Source organism: Canis aureus, chromosome 6 (assembly GCF_053574225.1).
Source record: "Canis aureus isolate CA01 chromosome 6, VMU_Caureus_v.1.0, whole genome shotgun sequence".
Taxonomy (NCBI): Eukaryota; Metazoa; Chordata; class Mammalia; order Carnivora; family Canidae; genus Canis; species Canis aureus.
In genome coordinates, this window is record NC_135616.1 from 49648699 (window position 1) to 49669585 (window position 20887).

At 45.1% G+C, this 20887-nt stretch overlaps 1 protein-coding gene across 8 annotated transcripts in view; it reads right to left on the reverse strand.

Annotated features, from left to right (window-relative positions):
- Positions 1-2651: 2651 nt before the first annotated feature.
- The window catches only part of ILDR2 (immunoglobulin like domain containing receptor 2), a 60790-nt gene continuing 42554 nt past the window's right edge, over positions 2652-20887 (reverse strand). For 4 of the 8 annotated variants that reach the window (XM_077901511.1, XM_077901509.1, XM_077901510.1 and 1 more), the window contains 4 exons: positions 15532-15645; positions 11546-11762; positions 9452-10130; positions 2652-8175 (listed from right to left, as the gene is read on the reverse strand). In XM_077901511.1, coding sequence (XP_077757637.1) covers positions 8140-8175; positions 9452-10130; positions 11546-11762; positions 15532-15645 — 1046 coding nt within the window. In that variant the 3' untranslated portion in view covers positions 2652-8139. The remainder of the gene's footprint in view (positions 8176-9451; positions 10131-11545; positions 11763-15531; positions 15646-20887) is intronic. The other 4 variants (XM_077901507.1, XM_077901504.1, XM_077901506.1 and 1 more) reach the window with 1 other exon arrangement.

The window sequence follows — 20887 nt, forward strand, 5'->3', positions numbered from 1 at the left end:
TCCATAATGTTTTTGGTCACTTTTGACTGGTAAATGGACTTCAGTTTGCTTTTAACCCCCCAAATTATTAAAATAGGGACTCATTATAAAATAATCAAACTGTGAACAATATGTAAAGTTAAAGCTTTTTGTTCTCTTTTATCTTAGGCTCATTTTATTTGTATTTATTTATTTTTAAAGATTTTATTTATTTATTCATGAGAGACACAGAGAGAGGCAAAGACACAAGCAGAGGGAGAAGCAGACTCCATGCAGGGAGTCTGATGTGGGACTCGATCCCAGGACTCCGGGACCATGCCCTGAGCCAAAGGCAGATGCTCAACTGCTGAGCCATCCAGGCATCCCTCTTAGGCTCATTTTAGTCTAGAAGCTTGCTTAGAAAGAAATTCATGTACTTTCTAGATTTATCTCACTTAGCACTTCCATTCCCTCTTCACTCAATTACTCATTTCTCTCGGACCCTCCAGAGTTACCATGTATACGTAGAGTCATTATGGAGAGAAGGAAGACAGGTAAGGAGCAAGAAAGGTCGTTCTTCACTGGTATCCATACAGTATGGCACTCTACCAAACATAATTTAAAAACTACAAAATGTATAAGGAAATAAGAAACCATAAGTGAGAGTTAACAGAACTAATGAACTTCAAAAACCTATAAAGATTGCAGAAAGAATAACTGGGTATAAAGTATAAAATTAGTACACTTAACATAGTCAAAGAAATAAGAGGGAATTGTCTACAAGATTAAGGAGCAGGGGGCAGCCTGGGTGGCTCAGTGGTTTAGCACAGCTTTAAACCCAGGGCCTGATCCTGGAATCCCAGGATCGAGTCCTGCGTCGGGCTCCCTGTGTGGAGCCTGCTTCTCCCTCTGCCTGTGTCTCTGCCTCTCTCTCTCTCTCTCTCTCTCTCTCTCTGTGTCTCATGAATAAATAAAATCTTTAAAAAAAAAAAAAAAGATTAAGGAGCAGGACAGTATCAACAATGACCATGAAAATTTGAAAAGAACTAAAGTGAACTTTTAGAAATGAAAAATTTTGAATTGAAATTAAAACTCAAAGAAGATTAGAGCCACTTGAAGAGAAAAATAGTGAACTAGAAGATAAACTTGACGGAATTACCCAGAATACAGCACAGAAAGACAAAGAGATGAAAAAGACAAAAGACAGATTAAGCAATATGGAGGATAGTATAAAAAGGCCTAACATACATTTAGCTGGAATCATCAAAAGAGAGCTTAAAGAGAAGACATACTTGACATATTAATAAGTAAGAGTTTACCATCATTAATGGAAAATCCAACCCACAGATTCAGGGAGCACAACAAATCCCAATCTGAATAAAAAAAGAAATCAACACCATGTTAATTAAACCAAAGAACACAAGAGACAAAAAGAAAATCTTAAAAACAGCCAGAGAAACAAGACAGATACAAAGGAAGGATAATTAGATTGGTAACTGACTTACAAGCAACAGCAAAAGTCAGAAGAGATTAGACTAATATCTTCAGTGTGCCAAAGGAAAATAACTATTAGTCTAAAGTTGCATACTCGGTAAAATTATCTTTCAAGAACAAGAATGATGTAAAGCCTTTGTTTTAGATAAACAAAAATGGACACAGCATCCTACCAGAAGACCACTACTAGAGAAAACTTACTTCAGAAAGAAGGGAAAAGATTTCAAAAGAAGATCTGAAATGCAGAAAGAAAAGATGTGTGGAGAAAACATGTAGAAATATAAATCAATATTGTATTTTTTCTAGACAATATTTTATAAAGCTGAAAAGGCAAGATAAAGTGAAAACAATGGACAAAATCAAAAGTCCAGAGGAGGTAGTCAGAGTTAAATTGCTTCGGAGTCTATCTTCAAGTGAACATTTTTAAGGTAACTACTAACAGAATTGAATCCATATGCTTCCAGCAAGGATAGGCTTTCTATTCAACCAGAACTCTAAAATCTAGGACTCCCTTGGTAGGGTCTCTCTCATAAGAAAGGATTAGTATGTCCCCAAGGTAGTTATCCTTTCTTTTGCTAACAAAGATTTTTCAGATCTCTTTGGAACTTCAAATGTCCTCCCACAAATAGCTTCCTTCCTCCCCCATTTCTAGCAGGCAGATCCTTGTGCCCATCGTGAAAATGAGCTAGGTACCATCACCTTGCCCACCGTCTTTCCTACTGCTCATACTCTCCTGAATGTTAGTCTGTGGAGAGCAGCGAGAATGGCACTAGAATCTATCTGGGCCATACATAGCATATGAAAGTCTGTGAAAACAGATGCCTGGGTGGCTCGGTGGTTGAGAGTCTACCTTCAGCTCAGGGCGTGATCCTGGGATCCTGGGATTGAGTCCTGTGTCAGGATCCCTGCAGGGAGCCTGCTTCTCCCTCCACCTGTGTCTCTCTATAAAAAATAAATAAATAAATAAATAAATAAATAAATAAATAAATAAATAAATATTATTTTAAAAAGTCTGTGAAAACGTATTTATGCTCTGTTAGTACTTGCCTCCCCTACAATCCCACTGTATTTAACCCTCTAATACAGTACTTAAAACAATCAGAGGCAGTTGTGTATGATTTTTTTTCCCCCTGCTGAGGTCATTTAATGTCAGATCAGATTAAACATAGTTGTGTTAATTAGGAGCTCTTGGTAACAAATGTAGGTGAAATGCTTTATTTAGAGTAAAACATTACAAGCAAAATCACTTTATATGTTTGACACTGAAAAAATCATGGGCAACAGTGATACAACATTTTAGTTTTGATGCCACAGACAAGGCACAAAATAACTGGGCAGGTAACTCTCAAGCAACAGATTTCTGACCCCTTGTCCTGTTTTTCCTTCTATTCCCCTCTTGTATATTCCCAAAAGGAAAATTCTCATGGGATAGTGTCTGATAGCTTTGTTAATAAGCTGGCTTTTCCTTAAAGCCAAGGTAAGAGCGAAGTTATTTGTGTCTCTCTTGGTTTTTCCGGAAGAGATGGGTCGGGTCACATGGGCTTGTGTCCAGCCCCAGGAAGAAACTCTAACAAAGCTTCTAACTGTTAGAGCTGCATCGTCTCCTTCTACATCTAGTCCCTCCTAGCTCTGCCTAAAATCCCCAAATGCAGTGGAGGTGCCAGATAGTTCACTTCTAAGCAGGTTGCCCCCAAGCCCTAGAATTCTGAGTTTAGATGAATTTGTAGTTTGGCTCAGAAGTTCCTCTTCAAGAAGGAATCTGAAGTATATTTTTGTCCAAGCCTTTTCTCCTCACAGCACAGCTAATGAAACCAGAAACCATCCTTGAGGGAAGCTGGCTCTCGTGCAGAGCCGCAGTGGAGGAGTGGGGTGGGCAGCATGAAGCAGCCCTCACTGCCAGCCTTCACAGCCTCCCCGCTGCTGGCCGCGTGTGGGTGAGCACGGGGGCCAGGACTCTGCACCAGGTGCAGACCAGTCAGATACCAGTCCTGGGGGGGTTGCAGGATCGTCTGGGAAGAACCCTACACAGACAGAGGGAGGAGGGTGTTGGGAGGATCAAAGGCTATAATGCCTGTGAAAGTGCTCTGTAAACAGTGATATACCATAAAAATAACACAAATACATTAGTATTAAACTTATCACCCTCAGGCAGTGCCAAAACTCGGGATACTGCTTAAAACAGCACAACATTATCTCCGTTCTCACTCTGATAGTAAAACTCCTTACTTAAAGCTCCACAGATCAGCGTTCCAGGTGACTAGGAGGTAGGATCCTGGCAGGAAAAAAACAAAAAACAAAAAAACTAGGCACTCTTCCTCTAGGACTTTAAGTACCCAGGGTACTATTTTGGTGAATTTGGATCTCTACATCCTGTAAGTCAGTTTTGAACTCTAGCAAGATTCTGGCAGCATCTAATCTGATTTTATTATTCTTGCCCACCCCACTTTGGGTCTTAAGGTGGAAGGGGGAGTTGACCAGCCAGGCTGATAATTTGAATGCTTCAAAAAATGATTTGCCATTTCCCTTTTCCATTTCCTTCTATTCATGATCTAAGTTTTGCTCAGAATAACATTAAGGGAATGAGAAAATTACCTATAATTCTTGTTGTCAGATCTAAGATTGTCACAACAGATCACTATTCTAGGATTAGAAACATCTAGAACCGGCTCTTGGGGAGTGTTCCTAGTTTCCCTCTCTGCCTCACACAGTTCTCCTGCCTCTGGACGCTGGCAAGCCCATCCCCATCATCACAGCCAGACTGCTGGGGGCTTCACCACTGCCTGCCCCAAGGGAGTAAGAAGACGTCTGAACCCACCTAATCAATCTCCAAGGAAGGGCCCAACAATACATTTTCAACAGCAATCAAGTCATTTGTAGTTTAGGCAATCTGGGGAAACACTAATCCAGCAGAAAGGATCAGGCTTGAAATCTAAAAGCCTAATTAGATTTGTAACTTCACTAATGGCAATGCTGGTTTATTTCTTCACCTTTAAAGAAAAGGGGGGTTGGATTACAATAGTACCTGCAACTTCAGCTTCTCTCAAACGCTCCCCAAAGTCTAGTCAGATGACCTATATGACGTCTTTCAGATTATTTAGAAATACTTAGACATGTGGCTAGGTGTTTTCAGCATGGAGTGCCTCGGGCTACAGTGGCAGCCCCTTTCTACCCCCAGTCCCATGCCAGGTGCAGAAGTGAGGATCATGTGAAGCGAGATGAGACGCCCATTATCTGTGCCAGACTTTCTGTGTGTTACGGAGGGTGGCCAGCAGCACTCACGGCTGCAGAACTGAGGCCCTGGTCAAGTAGAGGCAGAGCGCCCCTGTGAACATGCTTGCATGGAACAGCTGACATGTATCATCAGGTCCATGGCAAATGTCCCCAGCTTCCTAGTGAATCTATGTATCGCCTAAAGAAGCTGTTCTGCGGGATACCTCCAGCCACCTGCATCCACTTTCCCGACGACATATCCCTGACTCAGCTGTGACTCACAAGCAAACAGCAGCTCCTGCCATCATCCCACTGGGCCTTCTGCGTTGTACCCCTCTCCATCCTAATTCACCTCTTTCAATCAGATTTTTTAATACTGGTTTGCAGAACACTGAGCTTATCTTTAAAATACAATGGACTGACACACACACACACACACACACACATTTAAATATCAAAATATACCCATTTAAATTTAAAAACTTTAATTCTCTGGGTTTGTTGTAATTTATCCATAGCAGTATTTCACATTATATGCATAAAACCTCCTACTTCTTTCCTGGGCATGTCTTATTTCCCCTTTTCAATTGCAGGGTCCCAATGGACAGAGATCATCTCTTACACAGGACTTATTTTGTACCCCCAATAAAGCCTAGGAAGGAAGCTAATATGTATAAGCCCTTCCTGTGTGGGAAACGCTACTCGGGGAAGAAACAAGAAGACCCACTGAGAAAAGCCACGGTGCTGAGAATGGCCAGCTTTGCCTTTGCTTGTCTAGCCAGTCTTGTCTCTATCCACATACCCAGAAACAACAGTGTTCTCTCTCCGGGGAGTGATTTATGCAGCCCTACAGAGGACAACCTGGTCCTATATCCCCAGGTTATTTCAGGAGCCTGTTATCTTCATGGTTTTGATTGCATTGTCTGTCCATCGTTTTTGCTGTCTTTGGGATTGCAGGTTTCCAATTTTAATAATTCTTTCCCATGGCTCCCCTAACTTTCTCCAAAATCCTACATGCCCTCGGCTAACAAAAGCAATATGTCTGGTCTCTGCAGCTGGTGCTATGGGGCTCTTTGGTGGAGAGAAGCCTGACACAGTGCTCAGTGTGAAGAGAGAATAGCCTCTGAAGCTACCCAATATTCTCCAGAATTGCCTGAGCAAGTTAAAATCCAAAGCTGGTGACTAAGAAATGACGATGTTTAATCATCCTTTCCATCTGAACTGGGGCCCAAACAGACTAGACCTAGCTCTCAGAGGCCAGGGACACCAGCAAGTCTAAGATTCAGCACCAGGGTTATGGCTTGTGTCTTCCTGCCCTTGGAAGTGCCAGCACTGGGCTGAACTGTCCCTGGTTCCTCTTAGGCCAAAGCCACTGCAAAGTCCTTTGGTAGGCCAAGTCTCCTCCAAGCATGAGTTGATATCAACTCATCCTTCTGATCCTCACCAGCCACTTCTTTATTTCATTGCAAATGTAGGACTGTTTTAGAAGTGCCATGAAGTAAATGGATACCAGTGGAATGGTGCTCTGAGAATAGGGCCCAGCTCCAGTCAGGTGGTTCTGGAGACCAAGGAGATGTTGAACAAGAAGCCTTCATAGGTTGCCCATGGACTAAAAAATAGAAAATTGACCAGTACTGGGAGGCCAAGCATCACTGTCCTGCGTTGATTTGATCCAACCATGTGTCCCACCATAATGGTGTGGGATGAAAAGCTCTGGCAAACGTTTGCCAAAGGAAGTGGAGACTGTGATAACACCTAAGGTTAGATGGAGTCAGGGAGTAAGGGCTGAACATCCAGACAAGAAGAAACGGTCAGCTTTTCCTTGAAGAGAAACAGACATTTAAAGGGTGCACCAACTTCTCATGCCTTGAGTAGGAATCAGCAGTTTGGGCTGGGCTCAGCTAGGCAGTTCTTTTGTCAGTCTTGGCTGGGTCACGCCTGTGTTTGCAATCAGCTGAGACTTGACAGACTGTCAGGGTGTAAGGGCTATTGGGCCTTTTTTCCTCATCATGCAGTGGGGATAGCCAGAGAATTTTTCAAGTCTCTGCTTGTGTTACATTTGTTTTGGGCCACTGGTCAAATCAAATCACACAGCCAATCCCAGATTCGAGGGGTAGAGAAACAGACTGCACCTCTTGATGAGAAGGGAAGTAGTTGTGGCCATTTTTTGCAATCTATACAAATTACAAAATCCAGAGATATCTAGCTTTGGGATTTAGGTAAAATCTATCATTTTGGCAAGAGTGGGAATAGGAAGTGCTCCTCCTTCCTAAGAGCAATATCACTCATTTCCCAAAGCATCTAGAGCAGCAGCCTAGTGAGGCAGAGATAGTGCTCCACACATCTCTGGTGTCCTGGAATAACAGAGCTGGAATGGCAGAAACAACTCATGGTAAATGAAGTACTAAACCAGAGAAGACTGAGTAGAGTTTGTGGGGAACATGGCCCGCATTCAGAACATAATGAAATCATATATTCTTTTTCTCTTCAATTCTTTTTCATCATTCTTTATTTTAGGTTACTGTTTCTCCTTTTTTCCCCTTCCTCTTTGCTTTTATATGTGTATTTTAAGCTTTATTAAAAGGCACCTGATGACAATTGAATCAGAGTGCAGAGGGAGGGGGGCTCCATGGGTGGCACCAACCTGTGGAAAATCCAGGGGAAGGAAGGATGAGGAGAGCCCTTAATGTCCAAGACTCATATGTCACTGTGCACAGAGGAAAGAAAAAAAGCAGTTTGTGTTCTCAGAATGGAAAAAGAAATACCACTTATACAGCTTTTCAAAAAGGTATACTCTCAAAAAAAAAAAAAAAAAAGTATACTCTCTTTTGTCTTGTTCCAGCCACTCAAGAACTGTCATTCAGAACAGCAAACTGAAGTCATTTCTCTGATTGTCCAGCAGGTCACTGTCACTGAACTCACCAAAGGCCTTCTGATTTGTGCGTAACAATATTCATTGACTAGTGACTGGGAGGAAATGGGGATAAAAGGTATATTTTGCCCAAAGCTATCTTCCGTTGTCAGTACAAGGCCTTCTTCTAACAGTACTATTAAGTTCTTCTGTCTCTAAGCACAGCACAGAAGGTATAGAAGAACATACTGTAGGCAGAGGCATTTTCGAGGGATTAGCAGTCCGGAGCTAACTCCCTTTCAGAATTGGAAAAGGAATCCTGGTTCGGCTAAGGAAGAACATCAGGCAGGATGAACTCAGTGAGTGAGACACTCCATGTGTGGGAATGTTCTCACACGTAGTCATCTTCCTAAGTTTCTCATACTAGTTAGATATACACTGAGGTTTGGAATCAGCCTCCCTGAAAGGCTGCCCCCCACCCCTTGCCAAAGCAAAGATCAGCAAATCTTCCAAGGTGGTGGCCAGAGAAGGTCCCTGGCGGGCCTGCTGGCTCTTGGATCTGTGTCTTGTCCCGGTAGTCCACTTCTGATTTCTAGTCACCCAGAGAGATGTCTTGAAAACAAACATCAGACCACAAGGGACATCCTGGTTGGAAAGTCACTCTGGAAAAGAGCAGAATGGGCACAGCATTAAACTACACAATGGTTAAAGAAACCCAACATAAGAGGTGGTTCCTTGGGCAGAGTCCACAACCTGTTCAGAGTCTGGCACCCCCAGACTCGGGGCATTTTATCAAGCTTGTGGTCATTATTCCTAAGCCTCAGTTCCTGCTGAAGCCAACATACATGTGACAGAACTTAGCTCTACAGCCAGAGAATGGCTTCCCAATCCCTTAGGGCTAACCACAACGTTCATAACACACAACAGCTAGTGCAGATGGTGTGTCATCAACCCAACGGAACCACAAAGTTCACTCCTGCTCATGGTACTTCATACGTCATCTCATTTTTCTCCTTAAAGAACAACAACCAAGAAAAGTTAATTATTTTGGAGGGGTTAATAATCATGTCAAAATTTCTTTCCATTCACATTCTCTCCCCATACCTCACACTAAAGAAAATGTCCACCTTGAATTATGAAACACAAAATGGCAGAAGAGGCAGAGGACCTGGAGGAGGGAGCATGAGCACTGGGGCTTGCAGAGGGGCCCCCAGAGCACAAGGGGCAGAGGCTCTTTGGCAACCCAGAGGAGACATCTGTGACCGTCCCCCAGCCTTCCTCTGAAGTCCAGGGCTCACATTTAGGGGCTGAGGGATGGACTGGGCTGCTCTTGGCATTTACAGAGAAAGCAATAAAAACCTATGTAAGGCCAATTACAAAAAGAGGCAATTAACTGGGCAGGGACCAAAAGGTTTCCCTCACACAGAGCACAATTTTCAGTTTCCATTCAACAAAATGTCAAAGGAGGAAAGAAGTGAGCTGTCCTTCAAAAATAGCAGCAGCTACTAACCTTCTCTGGGATGTGAAGGCTTTGGGAATTTTATGCAAGTCATAAACCCTCGCGGTACGGGGTGGGGGACCTGGGAGGAATGCGCACACAGGCGCGCACAGAACACGCACACGCGTCTCCGAAGTCCACCTAAAGGATTGCCTCGAATCCCCGATGCTGCACGCTTGCAGCCGGTCTTAAGCATCTGAGACTCCACAACCACACGCCGCTTATTTCTGCTCTGGGCGAGTGTGCGGGGCCCCAGGCTTCCGGACATGAGCTGGTCCCGGGCAGGGCGCAGCAGCGCGAGGCCCCCGCAAGCCAGCCCAGCGTCCCGGGTCCCCACGGTCCCTACCGCGCCTGCGCGCTCCGTCCCGCGCCCCCGCGGCCCCCGCCCCCCCCGCGACCCCCCCCCCCCCCCCCACGGGCAGCGGCGGGCCCGGCCTCACGGGCTTCTTGCTGGGCTCCTTCTTCCGCTTCTTCTCCGAGTTGCTGTGATAGGGCAGGTCGCGGCCGCGGTAGGACGGGCCCCGGCTCAGCTCGCGCTCGCTGTAGGGCGGCAGCGCGTCGTCGGCGGAGTCGTCGTCGTCGTCGTCGTCGTCGTCCTGCGGCGCGGCCGCCTTGTAGGTGGCGGGCGGCGACCAGGCGTAGTAGGAGGCGCTGCGGCGGCCGAGCTGCGCGCTCAGCCGGGACGGCGTCTCGAGGCTGCCGCCGCGGCTGGCGCCCTCGGGCCGGGCCTGGCGCTCCAGGCCGCCGGCGCGGGGCGCGTGCTCGTACTTGGGCGCGGTGCCCGGCGTGCGGCTCACCAGGCGCGGCAGCGGCGCGTCGTCGGGCCGCCGGCGCGGGGGGCTGGGGGCCCAGGCGCGGCCCGCGTCGCCCAGCGGCTCCCGGCTGCGGCTGCGGCCGTAGTAGCCCTCGGGCGAGCCGTCCTGGAAGAAGCCCCCGAGCGCGCGCGCCTCCGGGCGCTCGAAGCGGCCGCCGCCCCGCGCCTCGTGGCTGTCGCCGTCGGCCCTGCGGGAGCGCGCCCCGTACGAGTCGGCGAAGGCGGCCAGTTCGTCCATGGAGACGGCCGGCACCCCGGCGGCGAAGTTCTTCCGGGACAGCATCTCGGACTTGGAGCGCTGCTGGCTGCGGGCAGAGGGCACAGGAGCCGGCGGTCAGCGCGCCCGGGCCCGAACCTGTAACCCGGACCCGCGCACCTGCCGGGGCGGGGAGCCCGGGGGAGCCGCGCGCGCGCCCCGCGCCCCTGGCCCCGGGCTGAGCATCCTCCCGGGCCCCCGGCCCCAGGCTGAGCAGCCTCCCGGCCCCTGGCCCCTGGCCCCGGGCTGAGCAGCCTCCCGGCCCCCGGCCCCTGGCTCCAGGCTGAGCAGCCTCCTGGCTCCCAGCGCCTGGCTAATCAGGGACCCCTCTGACGCTCTCAGACACAAGAAGGAGGGCGACCGCGGCTCTCTCCTGAATTTGTGCTAAGGATCAAAACGCAGCGGTGATTTGTATGGTGCCAAAGCACACCGCGGGGCCCTCTGATCATTGTTATGGGACTTCTGGTTGACAAGCACCTGTCCCACTTCTGGCACCTTCGAAACCAGCGTGGGTGGTGTGGCTTGTGATACAAACAGTCCTGGCCCAAGGATTCCGTGTAATATCTGCTGATAGACGGAGAAGCCTTTTCCTCCCTCAGAGCCCGCGGCCAAGTTCCCTCTGCAAGTTCCCTGCAGTTGGTAAGTCTAAGAAAAAGGCAATGTCTACTGTCCTTCAAGATGAAGGACAGGTGAGTGGTAACGGTGCTATTCAGTGGGAAGCAGCCATACAAAACAAGGTGCACATCTTGGCCTCCCACGTTCACTGGCCAGGTGACTCTAGGTAAGTTCCTTCACATCTGTACATTTCAGTTTCCCCAACTTAAAACGGAGCCGTTAACAGTACCGCCTTGTAGACTTATGAGAATCGAACACAGCAGTATAAGGGGTCTGGCATTTTACTTTTCACAAAGGAGCGATCAAAAATGATTGAGGGGCACCTGGGTGGCTCAGTTGGTGAAGCATCTTGCCCCCTTGGTTTTGGCCCAGGTCATCATCTCATGGGTGCTGAGATCTATCCTGATGCCAGGAGTCTGCTTAAAGATTCTCTCCCTCTGCCCCTCCCCTCACCAGTCGTTCTGCTGTGCGCACGCATGCTCTCTCTCTCAAATAAATAAACCTTTAAAAAAAAAAGTGATGGAGATGATACATGGAAATTTTCAGAGGTTACAGGATAAGATTTTATGAGAAGTGCAAGGAAATGTTAATAAGGTTCCTTAAGGAGCGTAGAGTAGCCATTTCAAATGTACTTGAATGACTATTACTTCACATGGTGTCACAGGTGTTCCCTTGCTTAATCAACATGAGAAGGGGATGTTCAATACGCCAAAGAGAGGTGTGGCAGGAAAACCTGAATGGGGGACAGAGATGCTATTGGGAACTGACAGTCTCAGAGCCACCTTGCCTTCCAGCTCCCACCCCTTGCATCAAGCGCCAGAGCTGCAGCACTGGCACAGCCATCTTCACCTGTACCTGAAGCTCTCCCGATCCTCTTTGTTATATTCCATGGCTGAGGGCCCCCGGCTTGCCCCACTGCTGCCTCCCATGACACCCGACCAGTAGTCAGGATTGCTCTCCAAGTCCCCGGACACAGGGAACTGCTTGCTTCTCATCTGGTGGTAGGCCTGGCGGAAATTGCTGTCTTCCTCATGCAGAGAGCTGAGTTCAGAGATGGTGTTGTTATCTGCAGGGACAAAACCAGGCATGATAGACCTTTCTACATATCAGGATGGGAGCTCTGTTAAGGGCTGAGACCAAGGCTCTGGGGAAACACCCTCCCGAAGGCCTCAATCCTGTCCATGTTTGGTTGTAGGCCTGAACTAAGCTCAGCAGGAACTGGCTCCATCCAGAAGCCCCCTTGCTTATAGAGAAGAAGACTTCCTACATGCTCTGATCTTAGAAGAGGAAAACAATTGTTTCTGTTCCACCTAAGGCACATTTCCAAGAAGTTGGGCTTTTTGCAGCTGGTTTCCTCCTAGGGCATCATCATCCTTGTTCCAGTGTTTTTCTTCTTCTTGTATACTTCTGTGAAAGCCATGATGATCCCGGGCATGTTGACCCAAAATGGGCAAAAAAGAGAGAGAAGCTACAGTTCACAAAATCTTCCTTGCTTTTGGCCGAATCCCAAGATGGGTCTTTGGAACCAGAATAGCCCCATGCTTCAGAGGAACCCATTCCAGCCTCCCCCAACTGTGCCCTTCAGCACAGAACATAGTCCACAGGCTCAAGAGGACTGCATACCTAGTATCCAATCATCCCCTTTCTGTATGCTCATCCAGGAATGTGGACTACCCTTCTCATTTGGTACCAAGTCCATTTCCAGGGTCTATAAAGACTTCTTTGCCTCCTCAAAGAGTAATCCAGGTGTATGTGGCCATGGGTAACTAGGACAGCTATGTTGAGGTATGAGGAAAAAAGGGAGGTTGGCTGCACTATGGCCTGTTGGCTCCACTTGTACTTTTCCTAAACAATTGTAAGGGACAGAGTGGGGGTAGGGGGTTCATAGTTTTCTCATTTCCTAAAGTGGCCTAAGTAGCATTTTGCAAAAGCACTTGTGAACAAGGCCAGAATCACAGTCTAAAAGAAAAAAAAAAAAACCCAACTATTTATTTATAGAACTTTGAAATGGATTGAATTTCATTTTACTTAAAAAACACAGCTAGTGAATCTATTTGTAATGCAACTGGATCCATTTGTTTTCTAAAATCCTTTGATTAGAACTTAAAATATTATCAAAATCAATATTTACAAAGTATCAGGACTGGCTATTGAGCAAAAGGTAAGCCAACATAGGATGTGGGCAGCAAAAATATGTGTCTTGGGTTCCCCTCAACTTCTCTTTTCCTATCCCCAACAGTTCTTGGTGGAACAGAGAATTTTGCTGACTCCCACCCATAAAGAAAAGGAATGCCCTGCCCCTGCCTCCTCCCCCCTGGATAAACACAGCCTCCTTGTCCTGTTTTACCAGGTCTGGGCTTACTGCAGATTCATTTTGGTCATGTAATCAGTTGGTTTTGAATTATGATCGAATTTTTAAACCTTTTCATCCTTCTAAGGAGAATGGAGTAGTCAGTGACTATTTGAAAGGAAAATAACTCAGATACTACTGATTAATAAAATCTAGAACCTCCCTTTTCTCATGATCCCAGAGAATTCTAATCTCCTGAGAACAGTAAAGAACTTTAAAACACATCAAACGAAACTATTGAAAAATCACATTGTGGGCTCAGAACTTTCCTTAAACTTCAGCGAATAATGGATCTTTTCCATTTCTCCACATACTGAGGGCTACCTCAGTGTCACCATTCATAGTGACGGGCTGTCTAGGTTGTATACTGCTCTAACATTTCTGCCACATTGAACTTAAACATCAACATCCCTGCTTCACAAACACCTGAAAATGTAATTCTAGGACAGAATAAGCAAACTTTTTCCATAAAGGGCCAGATGTTAAGTATTTTAGGCTTTGTAAGCCATACTGTTACAATTACTCAACTCTGTCATGGTAGTGTGAAAGCAGTCACAGACAGTATGTAAGTGAACTGGCATGGTTCTGCTCCAATACAAACTATTTCTAAAAACTGGAGGTGGAACATATTTGCCCTGGGAGCTATAGTCTGCAAGATCACTGCACCAGTTTCTGGACTAAAAATATCCCAAGAGCAACCCCCTACTTAAAAGACACAAGGAAAGTGAGGCTCTTATGGCTAGCAAATTCACAAACCTGAAATTCCCAGTTCTTACAGATTCAAAACCATGAGATCCATTTTACAATGAGATCCTCAAGACTGTCCCACATCCATGATCCACCCCAGGGTTTATTCTGCTCTTCAGAAATAGAACCTCTCAAAGCCAAGTGAACTGTATTCCTACTTCATCTCTATGCAATTATTGTCATGTCAACCTGCAGGCTCCAGGAGATCTTGGTTCTAGTTTTGGCACTGAGGTACCAGCACTGGGTACTTTCCCTCTTTGCTTCCTTTCCTCCTCTGTAAGATGAGGGAGGTGGCTTCAACCATCTCAGTCTCTTCAGCTCTAACATACTAAAGTCCTAGGAGATAGAAGGCTGTGATCTCTGAAAAGGACCAGCTGCTACAGCCATGGAGCCATCCATTTGCTCAAAAATTTATTGTGTAAAGAGCCCAGGACTGGGAGTCAGACAAGCTGGATTCTAATCCTGGTCCAGTCACTTCAACCCTTTGGGTTTCTGTTTCCCCAGCTGTACACTGCGAAGATTGATCTTGGCCATCTCTAAGGTCCCCTGGGATGCTAAGATGCCATTACCTTAGGACCAGCCAGTCCCTGGAGACCACTGTAATCCAGTTGGCCAGGAGACATCACCTTAGTCAGGATCGATCCTTTACTTTTAACCTCAGTTTTTAACTCTTTCTCGGAGCTGAGAGATCCACAGATTTCCTCCCCAGGTCCCTTCTCCTTGGTCGCCGTTTCTGTCCCCTTACAGGGCTCCATGACAACACATTACAACTAACTCGTCAAGTGCAGTGACATCTGCATTCCTGACATTCCAATCTGGAGATGGTCTTTTTATAGTCGGGGCGGTGGGAGGATGCAGCGATGGATGCGGCTCAGACAGGATGAATTTAGCATTGCAAACTGGGAGGAATATGTTGTCCTTAATCTGAATAAAGCGCCTCTAGTCTGGGACTGTTTCCCCAACAATTCCACCAAGTCTCTCCTTGCTTCCAAGGCAAGCAGGGTTCAAAGAGAGAGACACAGTGACCTCACTGCCATGCCTGCCAGCACCGCCCAATAATTAGCCCGTCCAGGTCAGACCTGCCCTGTGCTCTCTCTCATCATACATGGTAATTTGGAATCCACCCCCAAATAATCAGCTGTGCCAGCTGCAGGGTGTCCAAGGGCTGTGGGTGAGTTAAGGTTGGGGCCTTGCCACCTACAAACTCAGTAATTTAAAAGTCCTTTTGACAAAAGGGGCACCTCTTTGCTAGCCCATCAATCTCTGCTGCTGGGAATCTCAGAGGAACACAGGCTTCTTCTTTGTAGATTCATTTGGCCAACTTATTCTTCTACTTCATCTAGGCCTCCATGTAGCAAGTCGGCAGCTGGACCGTTCAAGGGTAGGAGTTTTCATGTTGGAAAAAACTCACCTTTTTAGTCACTATTTTGAGTATATTTTAAAGAGAGTAGTAGGGAAAGACTCTCTGAATAAAACTTTTCCAACCCCAGGATTGCATAGGCCCAGCAATGCTGACTGCTCCACAGAGAGAGAAACAACATAAACCAAGGTGGTCCACCAGAAGCCCTGTTTCTCCTTTCTGTGGACTTAGAGCTACTTTCTTCAGGAAATCACCAGCATCCCTGCTAGTTCAAAGTCCTGGGAGCTCAGGGCTGCCCAAGTTTGCTAACCCTCAAATCCCCTTTAGCTGTGAACTCCTGCATGATGCACAGATCACAAAGAAGTAACTGATGCTCACATCTGCCTCTCATCCTTCTGGCTGGATCAAACTGAGCCAGCTCCTTCTCGACGTAGTACAGGACCTTCATGGAGTCTCTCTCTTTGTCAGCTTGAATCCGGTAACCTTTGCGAACTGTTGAGAAAGGGCAGGAGAGGGAGCTGAAAAAAGCAGGAGAGGGCCTCCACTTACTTTACCAAGTAAAACACTTGGCTCCTGCTTATAACAATTCTTTTTGAAATCACCAGAAATAATCATTTACGTTTATACTTAATTGGAACCATACCTGAGATCCCTTTTATCAGATGGTGCCCCTGGAATGGAGGAACAGCAGGTAAACAACAAAATTCTATTACAGTATAGTTTGGGTCATTTTTTACCTTTTGCTTCCTACCCTCTGACCTCCTGTAGCTCCACGTAAAGCTCAGAGATGTATACTTACACTAAAAAAGACAATTTTCTAGACCGAGGACACAGATCACTCTATACCATCTGAGGATCACATCTTTACTTGGTGGGAGCACATGTAAATAAAACAGACACCCAAACATCAGGGACCTTGATGAAGGTAGCCTAAAAGCCTCTAGTTTCATGGGAGACGATGTAAAAACTCCGTAACAGGGTGGTGCATAAGAGCCAACATGATTGACAATAAGACACATTAGTGCAAAATATGCGGATTGCTAATTATGGTTCCATTTTATTTCTTCGACATTTTCCTTTTAGGAGAGGGAATACCATACTCTAGACATGATTAATTCAACCTGCTGCTATGTGGTTACAAGCAGGTGTTGTTTGGGGGGCTTAATAAAAACATTAATTTTTATTAATTTTGTTAATAAAAAACAAAGCGTGAGAGATATACCACCTCCAGTGTTCCCATCACTCATAGTCTCAGGAGCAAAGCCTGTTTAAGCCCCACATCACTTAGTATCAGTCAAGTCCAATACCAGCCTCAAGGGTGATCAGACACAGGCAAGTGTCATCTTTACAAATAAGAGAAACAAGAGAGAGAAAGAACGAATGGAACGGGAACAGGACCACAGTGGTGAGAGACAACACTCATTGGGTACTGTAAATGTGCTAGGTACTGTGCTAAATGCTTTACGTGGACATTTGTTCCTCAAAAGCCCTACTGAAGTTAGTATTAGCCTCATTTTATGGTTGTGAAAACTTTGGCTCACAGAGGTTTCATAACCTGCTCAAGAATAACTGGCAGCACTGGGGCTAGAACTATGTACCTTGATAGAAACCTCTCTGGAGCCCAGAAGTAGAGGTAGTAAGGAGAGACAGAAGAGGAAGACAAGGAAGCCCAGGGTAGGAAACGCTCGTAGGTGTGCCACGGCTGGTATGATCAGTCCTATCTTCGGGCCAGTCAGGACTATACAATGGGATGGAAGCAAGTAACCCAAATCCCAACATTCTGTTTCCAAAGCAGGGCAAATACCAAAGATACCACACGACTGCATGTGCCTCCAGAGGACATTCTGCTTTCTGCTTTCTAGTCATGTTACCTTGACTGTGGACAGAGCACATGGGAGATTAAAATAGAGTATCCCACAGCACTCTGATCACAGCCCTGGCACTGAAGACTAAAAGAACATCCCCACACCCATTTGCAGGTGCACTGATTTTTCTGTATGAGCACATTCTGAGTTGTTCATATTCACCTCAAATTGTGGAATTACTTAAAAAAAATTAATGAATCTCAGCACACGCTTTTAATCTCAGCACACCTTCTCCTGGGGGGGTTAGAGCCCATAATCCTTATGCTGAAGCAATTATTAATAGGAATTATTTTATTTATCAAGCTACACACTCTTCCATCTCTGCAGAGGCGTTTACAGAGTTGTACAGACAGTTCAATTAAAATGCAATTATCCCACAGAACCGCTATGTCTGTTCTGAGGCAGTTATGTCTGATGGATGAAACACAGGGCTAGGAAGTAAGGGATCAGGATTTGTAGGCATGTTGCTGGTTTATTGAGGGACCTCAAATAAATGATGACCTATCAAGGATCCAGTTTTCATGTCTATAAAATGCAACTAATACTTCCCAGCCTTTGTCTTCATAAAAAAGAGAAGACAAATATAGAGAAAAATTTAAAAAGAAAAAAAAGAAGACGACAAAGACCAAATCAATAGATTACTCTGAGTTCTTTATAATTATTAGGGGCAGCTCAAATGGCAACACATCCAGAAAGCTTTCTCTGATTCTCATAGCTAGAAAGTTCTATATCTTCTCTCTCTCTCTCCACCTCATTTCTCTCTTATAAATCATTTACTTTGAACTTTCACTACGACTTTCAATATATGCTACTTTGTTCTAAATTATTTGTATAAATGTCCAATCTTCCCAGAGATACTTGAAGGAAAAGAATTCTTTTTTTTTTTTTTGAAAAGAATTCTTATTCTAAATCAGTGTAAAGCCAAGGACACTGCTTAGTAGGCACTTAATAGATGTTTGTTTGAGATGAACTGGTGCCAGTCTGGGGATGGTGGTGGAGTTAATGACTTTTTTTGAAAGCAGTATTTTTAGTAGAGTTTCCCCCTCTAGACTGTAAACTTCCTGAGGATAAGGACCAGTTCTCTTTGTCTCTGCATCCCCACCACTTAGCACAGAGCCTAGCACACTGTAGACACTCAAAACATGTGTGTTTGTATGAATGGATGAATGAATGAATGAATGAATGAATGAACAGAAACTAGGAATAGAAACCACATTACAAGGGACTACAAAGTAAGGCAGAAGCAGCCATGTGGTTGGTTTGTTCCAACAAGTTTTGGAGTTTTGACCAGGAAGGGAAGAACTTGAATGGTAGCTTGAGGGAGCAGCAAGTTTTCAGCAAGTTTTGTTGTTATTGTTGATGGTGATTATTTTTAAAATGCTAGGATAAAACTAGCATTTTATAGGCATTAGGGAAAGGGCCTACTCTACCCGACTTATGGCTTTATCTAGGTGCTTTTAATATGTGAAGCACTGTTATGGTACACATTCAGTCATTCTGAGATAAAGTGGAGGTGGGGGGTGTTCCTTCATGGAACAATGTACTGGCCATCCCCTGGTGGTGAGAGATGGTGGCCACTCTGAGCAACAGCTGGAAACCTCTCAGTTAATTGCAACTTGCACTAGAGCACAGACTGTTTTCTGTGTCGTTATAACAAATTACAGTCCTGATTATGAGACAGATTTGATTACGTATGCACAGGTTATCATGTCCCTGAAAAATTACAGTAACTATTTCCAGCTTCAAAATGAAGATGGTAGGTTTATCTTTCAATACTGGTATTATAAAGGGACTCCACCAGAATAGATATTTTCAGCCTTGACTTCTCAGTCACCCCAGCTAATATCTCCATAAATCTATGTCCCTCTAATTTGCCAAGAAGTATTGATATTTAGACTTTAAAGGGATCATCCACTTGGTTTCAGTAGCTAAAAAACTAGGCAATTCTCCCAGTAAAAGATGTTGGCTTTTGTTTTGCTTTGTTTTGTTTTAATCTGTAATTTGTCTGGAGATCAGAGAACTCTGATGTATGGTGATATTTTAATAAGATGTGTCCTAGACTATGGGCCAAAGTCCAGCACTTTTTTAGAAAATGACTTCTCCCCGCAGGGATGTTTCAGTTTAGGTTGGATGGATGATTTATTTATCTTTTTCAAGTTCTGTCTGGTCCAAGTCCTTTGGTTGGTGTGGCTCTTCATACTTGAGCTCCTCTAATTTATTAGCCTTGCCAACCTTGGTTTTAGTGAAGAGGGAATATTGGGATATTCATTCTGATGCCAAACTGTAACTTCAAAAATTCCTATTGTTAAGGCAGTTGAGTTGATACTTTTGACCCAGTTAACTGAAAATTAACTATTTTTCAGCTAATTTCTCCTTTACAGCTAAAACTAACTTATAAACTTGCAAAAGAAGTCTCTAAGGCAGATACCCATGGATATAGCCTTGTTTTTCCTGTCCTATCTTAATGAGCTAAGTAAGGCTGTTTATGGATGATGGAACAGCTGCCAGATTCCACCCCCAGGGTGATAGCAGCTCAGTTGTGGGAGAAGTGATGCTTAAAATTTGCATATTCTCTGTATACATACAGTAGGCATATATATAGACACACATCCTTATTAGTTTTGAAAATGACATTTCAAAACCCTACTTGCCTACTCAATTCTTTTGTAAGAAGGATGAGTGGGGGCCAGGTAGATGTGAAAATGAATTAGAGCAAAGCAAGAGAAGCTGTAGGAAGCCAAGGTAGGAGACAGTTGCATTAATTAAGGAAGGAGATGATGGTAGCAAGGACTAGGATGGTACAATACCGAGATGGAGGAAAAGTAAACTGATTCAAGGTTATTTTGAGGTATAATCTGAAGGATTTGGTGATGAACCAAATGAGGGAAATGAGGAAGAGATAAGGATGAGGTCCTTGCTTCTGGTCTGGGCTGCTAGGTGGACAATGGTGCCATCCACTGAGATAAGAATTGTAGACGTTGGTTTGAAGTTGAAAAACAGCAGATTAATTCAATTTCCTAGAGTTTAAGCTTGAAATGCCTGTGGGATGTACAGAAGGCAATCTGATATATCGGACTGAGGAGCAGAGGAGGGGTTGGAGACTGGGAGTCATGAGCATGGAGAAGATGAGAAAATGACTGAAGCCACAGAAGTAGGTAAGATTTCCCAGAGAGAGGACCTTAGCCAAAACAGGAACCCCAACATCTGGAGTGTGTCAGAGGAAGGGCAGCCAGCATATAGTGAAATAGGTAGGGAAAATTGCTAAGTAAAGTGTTGAGGAAGGCAAAGAAAGAAGAGCGCAGGAAAGGTGGTAAATGCTTTTGAGAAGTCAAGGGGCTTGAGAATTGAGATGTAGCCATTAGATTTAGCACTAAGGCAATCTTCACAAGCACTGGTTTTTGGAGTAGTGAAAGCTACAGCAAGATGGAAGTAAGGAATTGGTAAAAAGCAGAGGAAATAGAGACATGAAATATTCAAAATGTTGAAGGAGTTTGGCTGTGAAGAGGAGAAAACAGACAGGCAACTAACATCAGAGGACTATGGGGTTTTTGCAAATTATTATATTTTAATGGGAGAGATGTAAGCATGGTTTGAATGCTGAGAGGAAGGAGTCACTAGAGAAGAAAAGGCTGGCGATGACAGGGAAGATTGGATAGACTGTGGATTCTCAATAAAAAGGGAATCTTGACAAAGCTGAAGAGGCTGCATCCAGGGGAGGATAGGACGAGATAGTCTTCTTCTATTGGAACAGAGATCTCAAATGAAGAATGGGAGAAGGAATCAGAATGCCTCTTCTTGTCTCTCACATTTGGTAACCCTGCCTTTTCAACTACCCAGAGGGTTCAAAAGGGCATGTGTACAAATGTAAT